Source organism: Corythoichthys intestinalis, chromosome 13, assembly GCF_030265065.1.
Source record: "Corythoichthys intestinalis isolate RoL2023-P3 chromosome 13, ASM3026506v1, whole genome shotgun sequence".
In the NCBI taxonomy this organism is placed as follows: Eukaryota; Metazoa; Chordata; class Actinopteri; order Syngnathiformes; family Syngnathidae; genus Corythoichthys; species Corythoichthys intestinalis.
In genome coordinates this window covers 40,069,310-40,085,489 of record NC_080407.1, presented here as the reverse complement: position 1 = coordinate 40,085,489, position 16,180 = coordinate 40,069,310, and the positions used below count along the sequence as shown (strand labels likewise).

At 39.6% G+C, this 16,180-nt stretch overlaps 1 protein-coding gene across 1 annotated transcript in view; it reads left to right on the top strand.

Moving 5' to 3' along the window:
* The first annotated feature begins 67 nt into the window (after nucleotides 1-67).
* The window catches only part of LOC130928144 (oocyte zinc finger protein XlCOF6-like), a 37,247-nt gene continuing 21,134 nt past the window's right edge, over nucleotides 68-16,180 (top strand). Inside the window, exons 1-2 of the mRNA XM_057854391.1 lie at nucleotides 68-550; nucleotides 2,046-2,441. Coding sequence (XP_057710374.1) covers nucleotides 544-550; nucleotides 2,046-2,441 — 403 coding nt within the window. The 5' untranslated portion in view covers nucleotides 68-543. The remainder of the gene's footprint in view (nucleotides 551-2,045; nucleotides 2,442-16,180) is intronic.

The window sequence follows — 16,180 nt, the reverse complement described above, 5'->3', positions numbered from 1 at the left end:
TCTTTACAGGAATCATTCAGTGCGTTCAGCACCGCCCTGTGGCGGTCTTATTTTTATTTAAAAAATACAATATTTAACGGTCTATATATTCATTAAATTATTAAACATGTTGAGGTGGAAAACTCGGCGTGTTTAATTTCTATCGACATGCATACTTCGGCCAGGGGCTCTGTACGTTGGACAATGAAAAGTACGCAAAAAAACAACAACAACAAAAAAAGCAAGCGGTGTCGTGTACATGCTAGTCATGCGTCATGACGTAGAGGTTGTGAGTGGCTGTAGTCGCCGTCCGATTGCTTTGGAAAAGTGGTGCTTTGAAGACAATCCACTAAGCCCCACGACGCAAAGTAATCGACTGAAAGGTGTCAGATATTTTTGGACAAGAATCCGTTCAATCTCGCTACTACTTCGAGTCGTTTGGGTGCACGTTGAAACGTCGAGGCCTGCTTTGTTAGCCTAGCCTAGTTCAGCAGCTAACAAAAGAGAACAAACAACGCGCCTGGGATAAACACGTCAGCGAGCAAGCAAACGTCAAGCCCCAAAATGTCAGGTGAGTAAGTTGACGTATGACTCAATTGTCTCGCAAATACTATACATTACAATTCGAATGTTTAAAGACACAAAATGTCTGATTAGTGCTGTTACGCAGCACCCCGTTTGTGGCTCTCTATCTTCACTGTTTTTTTTTTTTTTTTTTTGGTCTCGTTCTAATTTTAATGTGATGTAGAATACTTGAATTAAAATACTCTTGTGTATTATTCTACATATTTACCAATCGGTAAATGGAGAAACGACTTTTTAGTAACATCCGATAATAATTGCTGGACACAAATATGTAAAAACACATTTACCTCGACTACGAATAGCAATGTCCAATTTATCCAATTTAAGATACTGCGTAAATGGCATACAACTTAATTTAATACCTACAAAATGGGGTTTTCCCAATCCAATAAATGTCCAAACTGTCAGGAGAATACACCAGATACATATTTGCATGCTATTTGGCAGTGTGAACATGTACAACAGGTCTGGCTGCGGGTAATGAATAATGGGACTCTCATCCCTTTCGAACTGCAGGATTCATTTGTCTCCAAATGTTGGTCTGCTTGGCGATATTAATGCTGTGAATATCACATGCAGTGTTGTCAAAGATTACTTGAAAAAGCAATTTATATACTGATTACCCCTCAAAAAAAGTAATCTACTTACTTTACTAATTACTTCATCATCAAAGTAACTAAGTTACTTTAAAAGTAATCTACCAGTTACTTTTTACCAATTTTTCTCCCTTAACCGGCTCAACACAAGAATGACAACAGATAAATTATTACGTAGCTGAATAAGCAGCTACGTGCTTGACGTAGTGCCATGCCGCCTCCGTTAAAATCAACAATATTGAAGGCATCTTGTGTTTTAGAATTGGTCTTGCAAAAAAGGAAATCCTGAATATTTTGACTCATCTCCATCAAATGATGGTCAATTGAAAGATGTATAATCTAACGCTTCCTCATAGCTCCCAGCTAAGGTAACTTGTGTAGCAGTTTACAGCTGCATTACCCCTATGTAATAATGACTTTTTTCTCGTAGTTCTTTTTTACTTAAGGCCATATTGCCCATCCCTAATATGGATTTACGAGAGACTACACACGACAGTGACAGCCTCCTTTTATCCGTTGAATTAAGTCCATGCGTTGGCCACTGTGGTCTGCTTCTTTGGCTTTGTGCCGCTTTCCTTGCTTGCAACCCGAGCGTCTGACATTCTCAACTTTCCACGCATGTATTTTCTTTATTTTTTACTCGCCTTTAACCGTTGACGAGATATTGTGCTCGTCGACGCATTTACTTCATCGACTATGTGAACAACTTCAACTAGTCGGGACGGCTGTATTACATTGTGTCGTAGTGGATGACAAAAAGATACGAATAAATACAAAATGGTCTCAGAGGATTACTTCTGAAGCAGTACGTTTTTGCGGGGACCTATTATGGCAAATGAAGACATAAAATTTGGCCCATGTGTGATTATGGTCTTGGTCTTGCAGATGTCAGTCAAGCGCATCGTCCTGAACGCCAGGAGTCTCCTAGCATGGAGGAAGAGTCGCCATACATCAAGAAGGTGGAGGTAGAACTGGTCCACATTAAAGAGGAGCAGGAGGAGTATTTCATTAGAGTAGTGAACCCCCACATTGAGGAGCAGCAGCAACCTCATCACCTCCAAAAAGAGGAGGGGGACCCTCCATATGTTAAAGTGGAGGTGGTGGACATCCCCAAGTGTACTGATGAGCCCTTAAAGGGTGAAGATGGCGGTGTGAGTGAGGCCAGCAGAGGGTCGGAGCCTCAGAATGCCAGCAACAGCAGTTCAAAAGAAGGATCCCAAGCAGACAACCTCATCGCTCGACCATCAGAGAGTGACGATTTCACATCACACTCCCTGTTCTGTGAGTATCACATTACTCAGCTTGAGGGGAGTGCCGGGCTCTTTCTGAAGAAGAAGCCGGAACTGTCATTTGGTGGCATTCGTTCAAACCGTTTAGTCTTTATTAGGGATGAATGATATCCATTTTTTGAAACCGATATCGAAAACTTCCTGCTCCTCAAAGCCGATGCCGATATCGATAACCGATAATAAATATATAATTTTTAAAATGTATATTCACCTGGGTTTTTGAACACCTGGAGGTCTAAAACAGGCATGAAAATCTCTCACCTTTCGGCGAAATTCGCCGTTTTGAAGTCAAAAAGGGCGACCTACGTGAATTGCGTAGATCCGAGGAGAAATTCTTTTTGGGAGGAGGGGGGGGTCGGGAGGTTTTATTTAATTATTATTATTATCATCATGTGATTAACTTAGTACGTAAACTGACCACTTAAGAACACAGTCAGCAAATCCTTCTAGATGCTTCGCAGACGAGAACCAATCATCGGCCCAAGCTGCCTTCCATTATTCCAAACGCGCGCACTCCTTATGCGTGTACATGGAGTGCTCGGAGAGCCTTCGGTTGCATTGCAAAGCTGCGAAAACAAAAAGCAGGCCTTATCCACATCGGGGCAGACCAGAGCGCAGCATACACACTTGCCTGTATTTGCCAGCAGATTGAATTTGGTGAGTAATGGTTTCAATTGTTTTCACGTTTTGCGATATAAAAAAGTTACTGCCATTCGTTGCAGCTTGCGTTGAACACTGCCAGAGCTAGCCAAATCTCCCATGAAAAAAAATAGCTCCCGTTAAATTGGCGTCAAACTTGTGTATTTAGCGGTAATATAAACGAAGAAACACATTGTTGAGTCAAATTAAGCGGCATGCTCTCAGATGGAGGGGGCGCCTCACATCGCTCCCGTCGTCCGCCGGAGACGCATTATTTTCGGTTTGGATTTGAGCTGACGGCCGGTGTCGGCACAACAGCGGCCCGACGAGTGGTGGGAATGAGTCCTGCTTCTGAAAGCTTTTCAGAAATACAGGGATCCCTCGTTTTTCGCGGTTAATGGGGACCAGAACCCGCCGCAATAAGTGAAAACCGCGAAGTAGCACCCCCCCCCCCCCATTTTTTGTGCGTGTTCAATGCATTTATTCAGATTTTACATTGGAAAAAAGATACATATATATAAGACATGTTTTTTCACTTTTTTCACCAAAGTATCATTTATAAATGGTTTTCAAGCACTTCAAAATGTAAGAATTATGATAAGTTTTAAACATGTTACTGCCCCACCGAATTATTTTTAAACAAGAATAAAGTAGTTAGAAAATGCTTGGCTTTATTAAAAGCTTCATAGTGAGTCTACTCAAACCCTCTCAGGCTTTGGTAAACGGTGATTGGCACATGTGCAAAGTTTTTCTTTTTATATATATTTTTTTGTTTGAAGCAACTTATTTGATTGAATAATAAAGACACAAATGTCCTAGCCAAAATGTAGCCCAAACGCAAAACATTACTTAAATGGAAAAATTTGTTTCAATCAAGAAAAATAGTTTTCAAATGCTTTTTTTGTATCAAATTTATTATTGCAATCAAAAACATTTTTTTTATTGAAGCTACTTTTTGGGATTAAAAGTATATACTGTATTTTGATTGAAGCAACTTTGTTTTTGATAGAAGTAACTTTGTTTTTTGATTGAATAATAAAAACACAAATCTAACTCTATCGTTATTGAGTGAGAAAGAAATTAAGAAAGCTTTAAAACTAAAAGCCACCGGGGAGTCTGTTTGTTTTTTTTTAAATATTTATATTTCATTACATAGACATGCGTCGTAGGGAAGGGAGATTGAGGGATAAAAAAAGGAGTTAGATGAGGCTGCGAAAGGCAGTGGATACCTCATCAGCTGGGTGAATAGCAGACCTGGTAAGAACAAGTTTGCAAGGATAGTCGGGTATTAAATCCAATTATAAACACAACTACAATGTTATTTTTGTATTAGATTTTTATGTCATTGCTTTATTAATCATTAGGTGCTAGAGTTGTTAAGTATGGATAATAATGAAATAATAGTTTTAAGAAAACTGTGCTGTTGGTGGCTCAGTGACCATCTGATGTGGTTTGTTCTCAGATGAACAAGTTGAGGAAGGAAGTTTTGATGCAGAGTTTGAAGGAAGAAAAGAGGCAGACTGACTGAGTCACAGCCAGAAAGTGTTGATGACAGTTTTGATTTCCATTCACTGTTGCCCCCTCCCAATTAAAGTATGTCACAGTCGCAGCCATTTATTATCTAAAGCTGGTTAAAATTTAAGTTATGTTGTTTTAAGGTGTAATAAATACTTGTTCATGTGCCCCTTTTGATCTACGAGCACCCACCCCTCCACCGGTCTCTGCATGGCCCTGCTGAAACACAGTGTGGGTCGACAGAGCTCAATATTTTGTTGGGGTGTACAATACAGTGTACTGGAACATATTTCCTCCACACCCTTCTCACCTTTTTAACCCCTGACCCATTTTCATGCCTGCTAAAAAAAAAATAATGGTGGATTCAACATAGATTTGTCTTTGATCTCACCAGAATTTTCATAATGACATGAACATTATTATAATGAACAAAACAAAGACAAGAACACTCTTGACTTCAAATAAAGTGACAATATTTATTTTTACAAATAAATATAATTTGAGTCAATCACAATCAATTAGTCAATATAATTGAAGATGTGTTTCCTGAACAATGAGCACTAAAACTAGAACATAAACCCAACAGGTATTAGGCTTTGTCATCAGATAAAAATATTTGGTGCTACATGAGACTGTTGTGGTCTTGGTCCATGAACAACTTTCTTAACCTGGGAGACAGGTTAGGACAGCAAGCCTATCAATAACCAAAAGGACTCTCAATAACTTACTAACTTATAACGAACATTGTAAGCATTATATAGTAAGGTTTATCACTCATTCCTCATAACAAAAATATGGTAGAACAAAAAGGATTAAAGGCTTGCCTTATAATAATCAATATAAACGGCAGTGAGTGAACCCATATTCAATAAAGTATGAGGTTTATTCTCTGCATAGTATAAAATCCTACCAAGCATGCTGACAGGACGAACATTACACGACAACTATTATATGTATGTATAGCATAGCACACTAGTTTGAGCTACTAGCCTTAAGCATTGGCTGGCTTCTATATCAGAACAACTTATGAAGTTCTGTACATATCACCCTTCACCACTGAAATAAACATATACAGTGGTACCTCTACATACGATCGCTTCGACACATGAACTTTTCGACATCCGACGTAAAATTTGACTCGCCATTTGTTTCTACATCCGACGACATGCTCGAAATACGACGACAATGGCAGCACCGCAGATGAATGCACGGCGGATTTTCTTGTGTGACAAATCAACACTGGTTTCAGAAAAGGTTGGTACAGGTGGTGAAACAAGGAAAAAGTTGACGCTTACCTTCTAAATGAAGATGCAAATGACAGAAAAATATGAGCGTAGGGTGGGCATCCGTGAAATGGCTCAACAATACATCTCCACGGTCCTCCTCCGACCATCGTTCGCCAGTCTTTATAAGTTAAGCTGACAATTCTTATTGTGGTAACATCTCCAGAAAAATCGCCAACTTCGCCACGTTTTTATCATTTATTTCACAACTTATTCAAAACAAAAACACCTTCTGTCTGCCGCAATTGACGGTGTTCTCAAGAAAACATTCAAAGTGAAAGTGAAACTCAAGCTCACCGGTCTGTCTCTGGCACGTCAGCCCCGCGGTGCGTTCAGGGTCAGCAAAAAACGTCCGCCACATTAGAACCCGATTCGTTACATAAATCTGAAATTATTATTATTATCATTATTATTCCGATTTTGATTTATAATTTATTTGTTTTGCTATGTGTAATTGCCATTTGTAATAGTACCAGCAGTATTTTTTTAAGGATTTAGTGAAGGTTTTTGGGCTGTGGAACGAATTAATGGAAATATAATGTATTCCTATGGGAAAATCCTGCTCGACATACGACCATTTCGACTTACAAACAAGGTCCTGGAACGGATTAACTTCGTATGTAGAGGTACCACTGTATTGCAAATCCATATGTTATAGTAAACATAAATACTTACAGACATATACAGTGGTACCTCTACATACGATCGCTTCGACACACGAACTTTTCGACATCCGACGTAAAATTTGACTCGCCATTTGTTTCTACATCCGACGACATGCTCGAAATACGACGACAATGGCAGCACCGCAGACGAACGCACGGCGGATTTTCTTGTGTGACAAATCAACACAGGTTTCAGAAAAGGTTGGTACAGGTGGTGAAACAAGGAAAAAGTTGACGCTTACCTTCTAAATGAAGATGCAAATGACAGAAAAATATGAGCGTAGGGTGGGCATCCGTGAAATGGCTCAACAATACATCTCCACGGTCCTCCTCCGACCATCGTTCGCCAGTCTTTATAAGTTAAGCTGACAATTCTTATTGTGGTAACATCTCTAGAGAAATCGCCAGCTTCGCCACGTTTTCATCATTTCTTTCACAACTTATTTAACACAAAACGCCTGCTGTCTGCCGCAGTTGACGATGTTCTCAAGAAAGCATTGAAAGCGAAAGTAAACTTTCACCCGCTCCCCTCCCTCTTTGTCACGTCAGCGCCGCGGTGCCTTCAGGTACAGAAAAAAACGTCCGCCTTATTAGAACCCGTTTCGTTACACTACTACAGGAATTATTATTATTATTATATTATTAATCCGATTTTTATTTATTATTTATTTGTTTTGCTATATGTAATTGCCATTTGTAATAGTACCAGCAGTATTTTTTAAGGATTTAGTGCAGGTTTTTGGGCTGTGGAACGAATTAATGGAATTATAATGTATTCCTATGGGAAAATCCTGCTCGACATACGACCATTTCGACTTACAAACAAGCTCCTGGAACGGATTAACTTCGTATGTAGAGGTACCACTGTATTTCCGAGGCGGAAACGTAAGTAACAGAAAGCATTCACGATTGTCAAGTGCTAACGCTTGACACAGCACTGTGTAAAGTGAACGAGTTTGTGGGCCAAGTTATAGATGCAGTGAATTATTCTGACCGGCAGGTGGCAGCAATGCCCCACAAATGGTCAACTGATTTTCCAGCCAGCGAGCACAGTTCACACTGTATTATCGGTCCTATTAATTATGTTATTGGATTTATTGGGATGACGTCATAATTCCTATTATCGGACCGATAATTATCGGACCAATAATTATCGTGTACCAGTAGTCTTTATGCGATAGTGTGTCCAATCCTTGTTGTTTTACGAAATGACTGACTCATTTTGACATGGTACATCATCGCGAGTTAAAGAGCATACGACACCAGAAAAAAAGTCTTAAATGGCATTATTATGTGAATTAGAATCATATTTTGAGACGATTCGACCATATACAACAATTTAGCAAAGCGCAGATGACGAGAAATTAGTCTTTTAATCTGCCGGTTAGCCACGCCTACAATTATAGGGCTTTAGCGTCCCCAACAGGTGGATGACGTCAGCGGTAGACTAGGCTCATCGGTTTTACTATTCAGCCCATTGAGGGGGAATTGTTCAGAACGAGGAAAACGAGACGAAGAGAGCTGCAAAAGGTCATTGTTTCAGTCTCTCTACTCCCAATATTTTTACAGGATATTCTTTTTATCCAAGTATTTTCCCCAATAGCTATATAAATGGCTTGAGAAGGACCAGTCAGCCCGTCGAGGGGGAACTATTCACAATGAGGAAAACGCGACGAAGAGAGCGGCAAAATGTCATTGTTTCTGTCTCTTTACTTCAATATTTTTACAGGATATTCTTTTTATCCAAGTATTTTTCCCCAATAGCTATATAAATGGCTTGAGAAGGACCAGTCAGCCCGTCGAGGGGGAACTATTCACAATGAGGAAAACGCGACGAAGAGAGCGGCAAAATGTCATTGTTTCTGTCTCTTTACTTCAATATTTTTACAGGATATTCTTTTTACCCAAGTACTTTCCCCAATTGCTAAATAAATGGCATGGTCATGACAAATAACTTGTGCTAAATGGAATATAAAATAATAAAAATCCATTTATTCAAGACATGGCAAAATTACTCCATAATGGTCAAAACAGTCGACTTTACCTTTACTGTCACACCTGCCGAACGATATTTTATGACACCTAAATCGGACATATGTCATTTCCCTTCCCCGGCTTCGGAGAATGTAAACAGACCAGAAGGAGTGACAGCTAGCCGACATGCTAACCCGAACCGAGGGATGTTTCAAAGTCTTCGAAGTGGAAAATCACACATAACTATTCTGGATTATTTGACATGACGACCCGGTTGTCGAGTTTCTTTGCGGATCGGCAAACCGCCCGGCGGAGAGCAATTTACAGTTCGTTCCCTGGAGGAGGGTGGCTGGAATTGTTGTGTAGCTAACGTGCTAACAGCTAACTGCTAATGAGCGTGAGGATAGCTTTTTACATGCCTATCAATGATCAAACGTAAGTAGTCCTTTATTTAAAGGAATTTTATAGTGTTTACTTTGTAATCACTGTATTCGTATTTGACATAATACAAAACAAGATGTTTACTCACTTCCTTGTAAGTCCAATGGTCCCACAGTAAATATCCACGGTGAATGGGAACCTTTTGAAACTCCAAAAAGGCGCATACGCCTCTCCCGCATACAGAATGATTTTTCTGCAGCCGTTTGGCTGGCGTGATGCAAAAAATAAAAGTATTAATCCGCAAAATCAGCTGAATCCTTCGTCCTCATACACAACAGTACACTATAGCGTGAAGAGGACGTCTTCTACCGTACACGTCACAGCGCCCTCCTCCTCAATGCGAGACCGAAGCCGGAAGTCACTCATTTTCCTGGCGCGGGATTCAAAAAACTAAATAAATATAGCGATCGCTTCCACACACATCCAAGCGGTCCATATCATTCAGGAGCATAAAATACCGCGTGTATTATGAAATAAACATGCTTTTTCGTGTCACAAGCACTTTAAAGGTGCAACACATGTATGTCTAAACTTATGAAAAGGAAGCGTGTGTAATCGTCTGCAAAACAAGCATGTGCACCATGATTGTGTGAAAGATGAACACATGGCAGAAAACACTCATGTGGCTTGAGGTTCTGTTCTGAGACCCCCAATTCAACCATATTTAAAAAATGTCAACATGCATGTGTAAATACATCATTGGAAAATTTAAAATACAGGATATATTTTTTTCTGAGCAGGAGGGAATTTTAGATACCCTAAAAGTAGGTCAAATCATGTGAGCTAAAAATCGAGTTTCTCATTTTAAGTTTTGGACATCCGTACTGATATATATTCAATAACAAACACTTCAAGTCACATTTTGCAACAGAAAATTTATGAAAATCAACAAAGGGGAGATAATTAGGTAATTTTGGAGCAGGGGAAGTTTTTTTTTTTTTTTTTTTTTTAAATCAGGGAAACAAAATCAACGACTCCATCTTGAAGAGGAAGTCCCCCCTTTTTGTAATTTCATAGTTAGCAGGAGTAAGGAATACCCATCTGTAGTAATCAGGTGGCCCTTCTCGGATGATACCAACGTCTTTATCACAACGTCTTCATCACTGCTATATGTATTGAGGCTTCTTGAGGTAATGCACCAAGAAGCCATTGTCATCATCATGCATTTCATTGTTTCCTCTCGCACAATTGATACTCGGGGGCTGAAACTGTCTGCCGTCCATGTCCCACCAGACTGACGTTATTCCAGACTGCCGCCCAACATAAATTTGTTGCAGCCTTTGTCGTTGTGTAGCCCATCTTCCAGCAATTGAGCATTTTGTATTCAAGGGTAAGGTTTAGAAACGCTCCCATGTGTAAAACGAGGCGCAGAAATGTCTCATCTGTACTGTTTGCCTCCATGGTTTACAAAAATTTGCGATGTATAAACATGTGCCGGGCACCGGTTTGAAGGCATAACACGGTACGAAAATGTCACGGTTTAAAATAACTAAGACTTTCCGCCATACGGTATTAGCTATTCTTTGTATCCCAAAAATTGCAGGGAGAAATTCCTCGCAGCTGCAGGTAGGGCTCACCCCTCCCCTCCCACTCAGGTTGTTGCTCAGTGTGTCAGCTGTGCTACATGATGGCTGCAGGAGGTGAAACAGTCCAATGTTTTCCCTTATTGAAGAAAACAAAGTTACTGGTATGGGTTTGGTTAGGTTTCTAGCTTTGACCTAGCGAGAGAAGTCTCTGTAGCTCTATAATCAAAGGCTTCAAATGTGCCAATCAATGTTTAATTTGTTTAACACCAGTCTGTGGAAATTTATTCAAGTGAGAGGCTGTTGTCGGTCACTCAATGAAGCCTTTAATAAAGACCAGCATTTTTTCTTTGTTAATCTTGTTTGAAAATAATTCAAATTATGAATAGGGGTGGGAACTTCTTGATACCTCATTAAACGATACGATTTACGATGTAAAGCTCACGATAACAATGATCTCACGAAATGGCGATACAACGAGTATTGATACATTGGTCAGGAAATTGTTCTACAAGACAACTAATAAACTTAAAAAACAAGCTATTCTCATCCTTCGGCTGTGAGTTTATCACTGGTAGACGTCTGATCCATTTGAACTGGGAGTGTGAACGAATGTTCATTCGCTGCCATCCCTCACACTTTAAACTGATCAGACGTCTATAGCGGTCAATGGCAACCAATGAGCTTAATTTGGGGGCATTTTAGGTCAATTGTTGTTCATTTTGGGGCCTTTTTGACTCACTTCTTGTTGATTCTTCCAGTCTAAGGGGATTGAGAGTCTAGCTCCGTCAATGGCAGCCAGAGTTAAGAGACAGTGCAACAAAATACTGCAAAAGTAAATTTGCAGTAATGCATCTTTAATTATTGATGAAGCTTCTCCTTATACACTAACAGTAAAACTAGTAAAGTGAACAATATGGTTCACACAAGCTAGAATTCACACAAACAGATGCTTTAGTTGTTTACTTTCACGCTTGCTTCAGTCGTGAATGGTGTCATGCATAATGTGATGTTGTACATCTTTCAAAGGAGACTTCACGTCTCTGCTCCGTCAATGGCAGCTAATGAGTTGAACATTAAAACAAAACAAATATTGTTAATTTTTGTTTTGTGCTGATGTGTCGCTAATCATCACAGGATGTGGGTGACGCATGCACAGTAGCGGAGTTACTCACGGAGCTAGCCACATCGACATTTGGCTGCACATGTACGCCACCATCTCGTCGTCACACTAGTGACAGGATAAACAGTTCACTTGAGGGAACGAATCCATTCCGGTTTGTTCAGTAAAAAGACTTGTTGAAACGAATCGTTCAACGAATCGTTGCCCCCCCACCCACCCACCAAATGAATCGTTCGGTTAGTGAACGGGAAGTGACGTTGCCGAACATATCACCCCGTTTACAACAGGCTCCTTATTGGCCGGTCGTTGTAGATTCAGAAGTGAGCGAAGGACGCTATTATTCTGTTTTCTCCCTCGTCCCTCCTCCATTGCTGCAATAGGGAGAGGGAACTTTGTCGGTCGTATTTCTATGGGATCAAAGTAGGGCTGCAGCTATCGAATATTTTAGTAACCGAGTAATCGACTGAAAATTCTATTGATTGAGTAATCGGATAAAACAAATATATTTTTAGGTGAAGAGCAATTATACATATACATGAGAAAACAAGACATTTCATCTAATCTTGAACCATTTTCAGTCAATCAATGTCTTTATTTTCGATGTATATTGTTGAAAACAGCCAACAATTGCATCTCAGATGTAACTAGAATAAAAAAAAAAAGACTAATTCACTGCTTTCACTCAAAAAACTTTTAGATCTTATTAAAAAATATATATATATATCTTACCTAAAAATGCCGTTACGCTTGATAACACACATCACTTAAAAGTTAGGATTTTTTTCCCACGTGTTTCCATTAAATTTCTCTTTGTGTCAAGCCATTTTTAAGTTCTAGTTAAGTTTTAAGTTAGTCTAAACTGTAAGTCCTGATAGGATTTTGAGTTTTTGCAGTGTTCAAAATAAATGTATGATACAGGCTGTATTGGAGCACATTAGGGACCAGTGCTACTTAGTGTTTTTTCCAGCAATGACTACTAAGCTAAAATTGATAGTCAGCATCATTGAGTTTTTATTTTACACTCATCACTCCACAAAGCTATGTTATGTTAAAGCCTGTATGTAAGACACGTTAGCCACGCATCGACAGTGGTCATAATTAATTGAAACCTAGCCCTCCGCAGGGCTAAATTTACGTGAGCTAGTAGCGACAGTAAAGTTAATCTTATTAGCGCTTAGCGCTGTAATGCTTTAAGATGGCGGCTGTTTACAAACGCTGCCCAGACGCGGCCGAGTCTGTCATTTCGCATCTAGTTCAACATACATGTGATCTCTATGAGACGCACCAGACGCTACCTGTTACCAATGTAGCATTGTGCGGGCTAGTATTTAGCAACGTCGGCGTCGTTTGTGGCGGCTGTCGGCTGCGGTAATTTTTTTTTTTTTTTTTCCCCTTCTTCCTCTCCGCACGTGACAGCGCGTTGTCCCGCATTAAAAGTAGTCCTGGCAAAACGTGATGCTTAGAGCTGTCAAAATAAACGATTACTCGAGGTGAATAAAATTACTCGGATCAGTTTTTAAACTTGAGTTACTCGAGTTGCTCGAGTACTCGTTTCAGCTCTAGATCAAAGTCATGGCTCGTGCTTGCTTGAACCAATTGTTTTTGGACATACTAAATGATTGATTTGGCTGAATTTGATTAGAACTTTTACCTTTTCCCTAATCCCCCCTACCCCTCCTCCAGGGTACCCGCGGGTTATTAAAAGTATTAAAAAAGCATGGAATTTAGTTTTCGATTATTAAAAGTATTAAATTAGCTGTCGTAAGTCTGGAATTTTTTCACCGTGGTTTTCATTTTGAAGAACATCTCTGTGCAACCTAAATTATATCTGTGACGAAGTTTTTTGTTTTTTTTTTATCCATAACGAAGATGACGCGTAGAATTTTTACGATGCACTGCTCTACAAATCATAATGCACCTTGTGCGTGTGCGCTGTTTGCATCATTAGCATCAACATCACAACAGCAGGCAATCGCACAGTACTGTGTGCTAACGTAAGGAACTGCTCAGATGCCTTAGTTGTTATGTTCGACGAAAGCCTCAACGAGACAACCAAGTCCAAACAGTTGGACCAGCATGTGAGGTATTGGATCGGCGACCAAGTCGCATCCAGATACTTTGGGTCACAGTTTATGGGTCATGCGAAGGCAGTGGACCTGCTTAACATTTCAAAGTAAGTTGCCAATTTCTCCAATTAAAATGTGGTAGATGCAATAATGTATTTCTGCACGGTTTGCCTTTCGAATGAATGTGAATTTCGTAGTTTTAACTCAAGAGTTAGCCATGTTCAATGGGGTATTGGCAGGTGGACTAGCCTTAGCATGGATAAACCGGAGTCGTAGATCCACCATCACCCTCAGATACACAACACAGTTGACACTATTATTGGAACGAGTGCGGGGTAACGTTGATCTAAATAACATGGCATGGTGATAGGCAAATTATAATGTAGGTGATAGTAAAACACCTCCTGGTATATTTAAATGTTTTTTTTTTTTCTTGATTGAATAAGAGTATGGATTTTTTCTATCTGATTAAAAGAAATGTCTTCAATAGCTAACAAAGGATTAACATGTGTTTTGTATACTTCTTGCAATATGATTAGAAAAAAACAATTACCAAGGGAAATGGTCATGTGTAGCTTTTTTATTTTGTGGTAATTAATGGTAAACTATTGCCATTTAGTGGCTGTTTTTTAAACTTTCACTGCCAATTGCAAGATTTTCCCAAGCACTTTACAATTAAGGTGACCAACTTGACAATCACCAGTTAAGGTGACCAATTTGACAATCAGCAACCTACCACCTTGACTAGGTCCTCTTAAAAGGGAAACATGCTGTATTGCAAGTGTAATTTCTGAAGTTGCTTTACAAAAATAGTATGAAATACATTTTATCCTGGGGGGGAAAAATCTGAAAGACCTTATATTTAAATGTGTTTTAATTGTATCTTCAGTAATTGTGCATTCTTTTGTCAAACACACTTAGTAATTGAGGTTAATTTTGTTGTTCAGTGCTTTATTTTTTTAATATGATTCAATATTATCTAAATAATGGGTGCGAGAAAAGTATTCATTTTCAGTTGAAATGGCATTAAAAAAGGTCTTAAAAGTCTTGAATTTAGATTTATCAATCCTGGGGGGACCCTGCTCCTCTCTTCTGCTGAGGGAGCTGCACAGTTGGCCTTATCTGTTACCTTTTGCCAACAAGCCAAATTCAGTAAATGACTAATAACTCCCTGGTACAAGGTGCAGTCTTTTTTTATATCTGGCGTGTATGAGAGGTATCCCAACCCTAAACACGGCTGCATTGAAATATTACCCGTTTGGCCTGGCACCCCCAGGTTAGAACAGGAAGTGCCCTTTTTTGTAAGACAGGCTCGTCCTCAAAGGGAAAAAAAATAATTCTCCTCAAACCTGCATCAGGGGAGCCTTAAGACGGGTGTTCAGGTGCCTGATGAAAAATATTGAGGTTTCGTTGAAGCGGAGCGCTCCAAACAGGAAAGTGAAAAAGACCGTCGCAATTTTGTTTCACCACATATTTTGAACAGTCATAACTTGGCAGATATACAGCCCCGCAGTATTGGTGTGTTCGATACAGCAGTGTGACGCTCCTATTGGTGCGTTCGATATGGCAACGCGACGCTTCCATTGGTGGTGAAAAGAGAGCTACACTCCTGTGCTAATTTACTGAAGCAACATTCCGCTGCCAATCTTTGCAAGCGCTACAGTATTCAGTGTTTCCCACAGGATTTTAGGAGACTGTGGTGGGAGGGTCTCTGACCATAGGATTTTTTGAAACTGTGGTGGTGGGCTGCATCGGAGTCGGACAGCCACACCATGTCATGCCACGGCGAATTTTTTTTTTTTTCATTATTTTTTCCCCCCAAGAAGAACCATAACAACGATATATTTGAAATATTTCATTAGCTAGGCTAATGTTATAGCTCTCAGCTACGGTACATGTATGTAAAATGCGTTGCTGAGTACAGCTACGTTACCCTATGTAATAATGCGACTTTTTTTCTCGTAGCAATAGTACGACTTACATCTCGTAGTGACTCAGGGTTGGCAAACTGTTGAAAAGAGCCATATTTGCCCCCCCCCCCCCAAAAAAAAAAAAAATAACTGATACAGTATGTCTGGAGCAGCAAAAAATTAAAAGCCTTGTACAAGCCTTATAATTATCAATACTAGCTATATTAGCCTACTATAAAAATGACTAAGTTGGCTAGAAATACATAATTAGCCTTCATGATTAAATGTTTATTTTCCCTGCAGTGGATCCTATAGCGCACCACGTGACTACTCTGTTGTACGATGACACCACAAGTTTAACTTCATTACAATATTAATGAATTGAAAGAATGTTTGTATCATGTTTGTCCTCCTAGAAATCCTATTAAAACAAAAAATATATTTCCCTCCCCCATCTTTTTCCATTTAAAAAAAAAAAAAAAAGAAGCTCCGAAGCAGCACTAAAGAGCCGCATGCGGCCCAAGAGCCGCGGGTTTCAGACCGCCGTCGTAGCCCTCCTTTTTTCTTTTTATTTGACCCTCATAAGTACTAC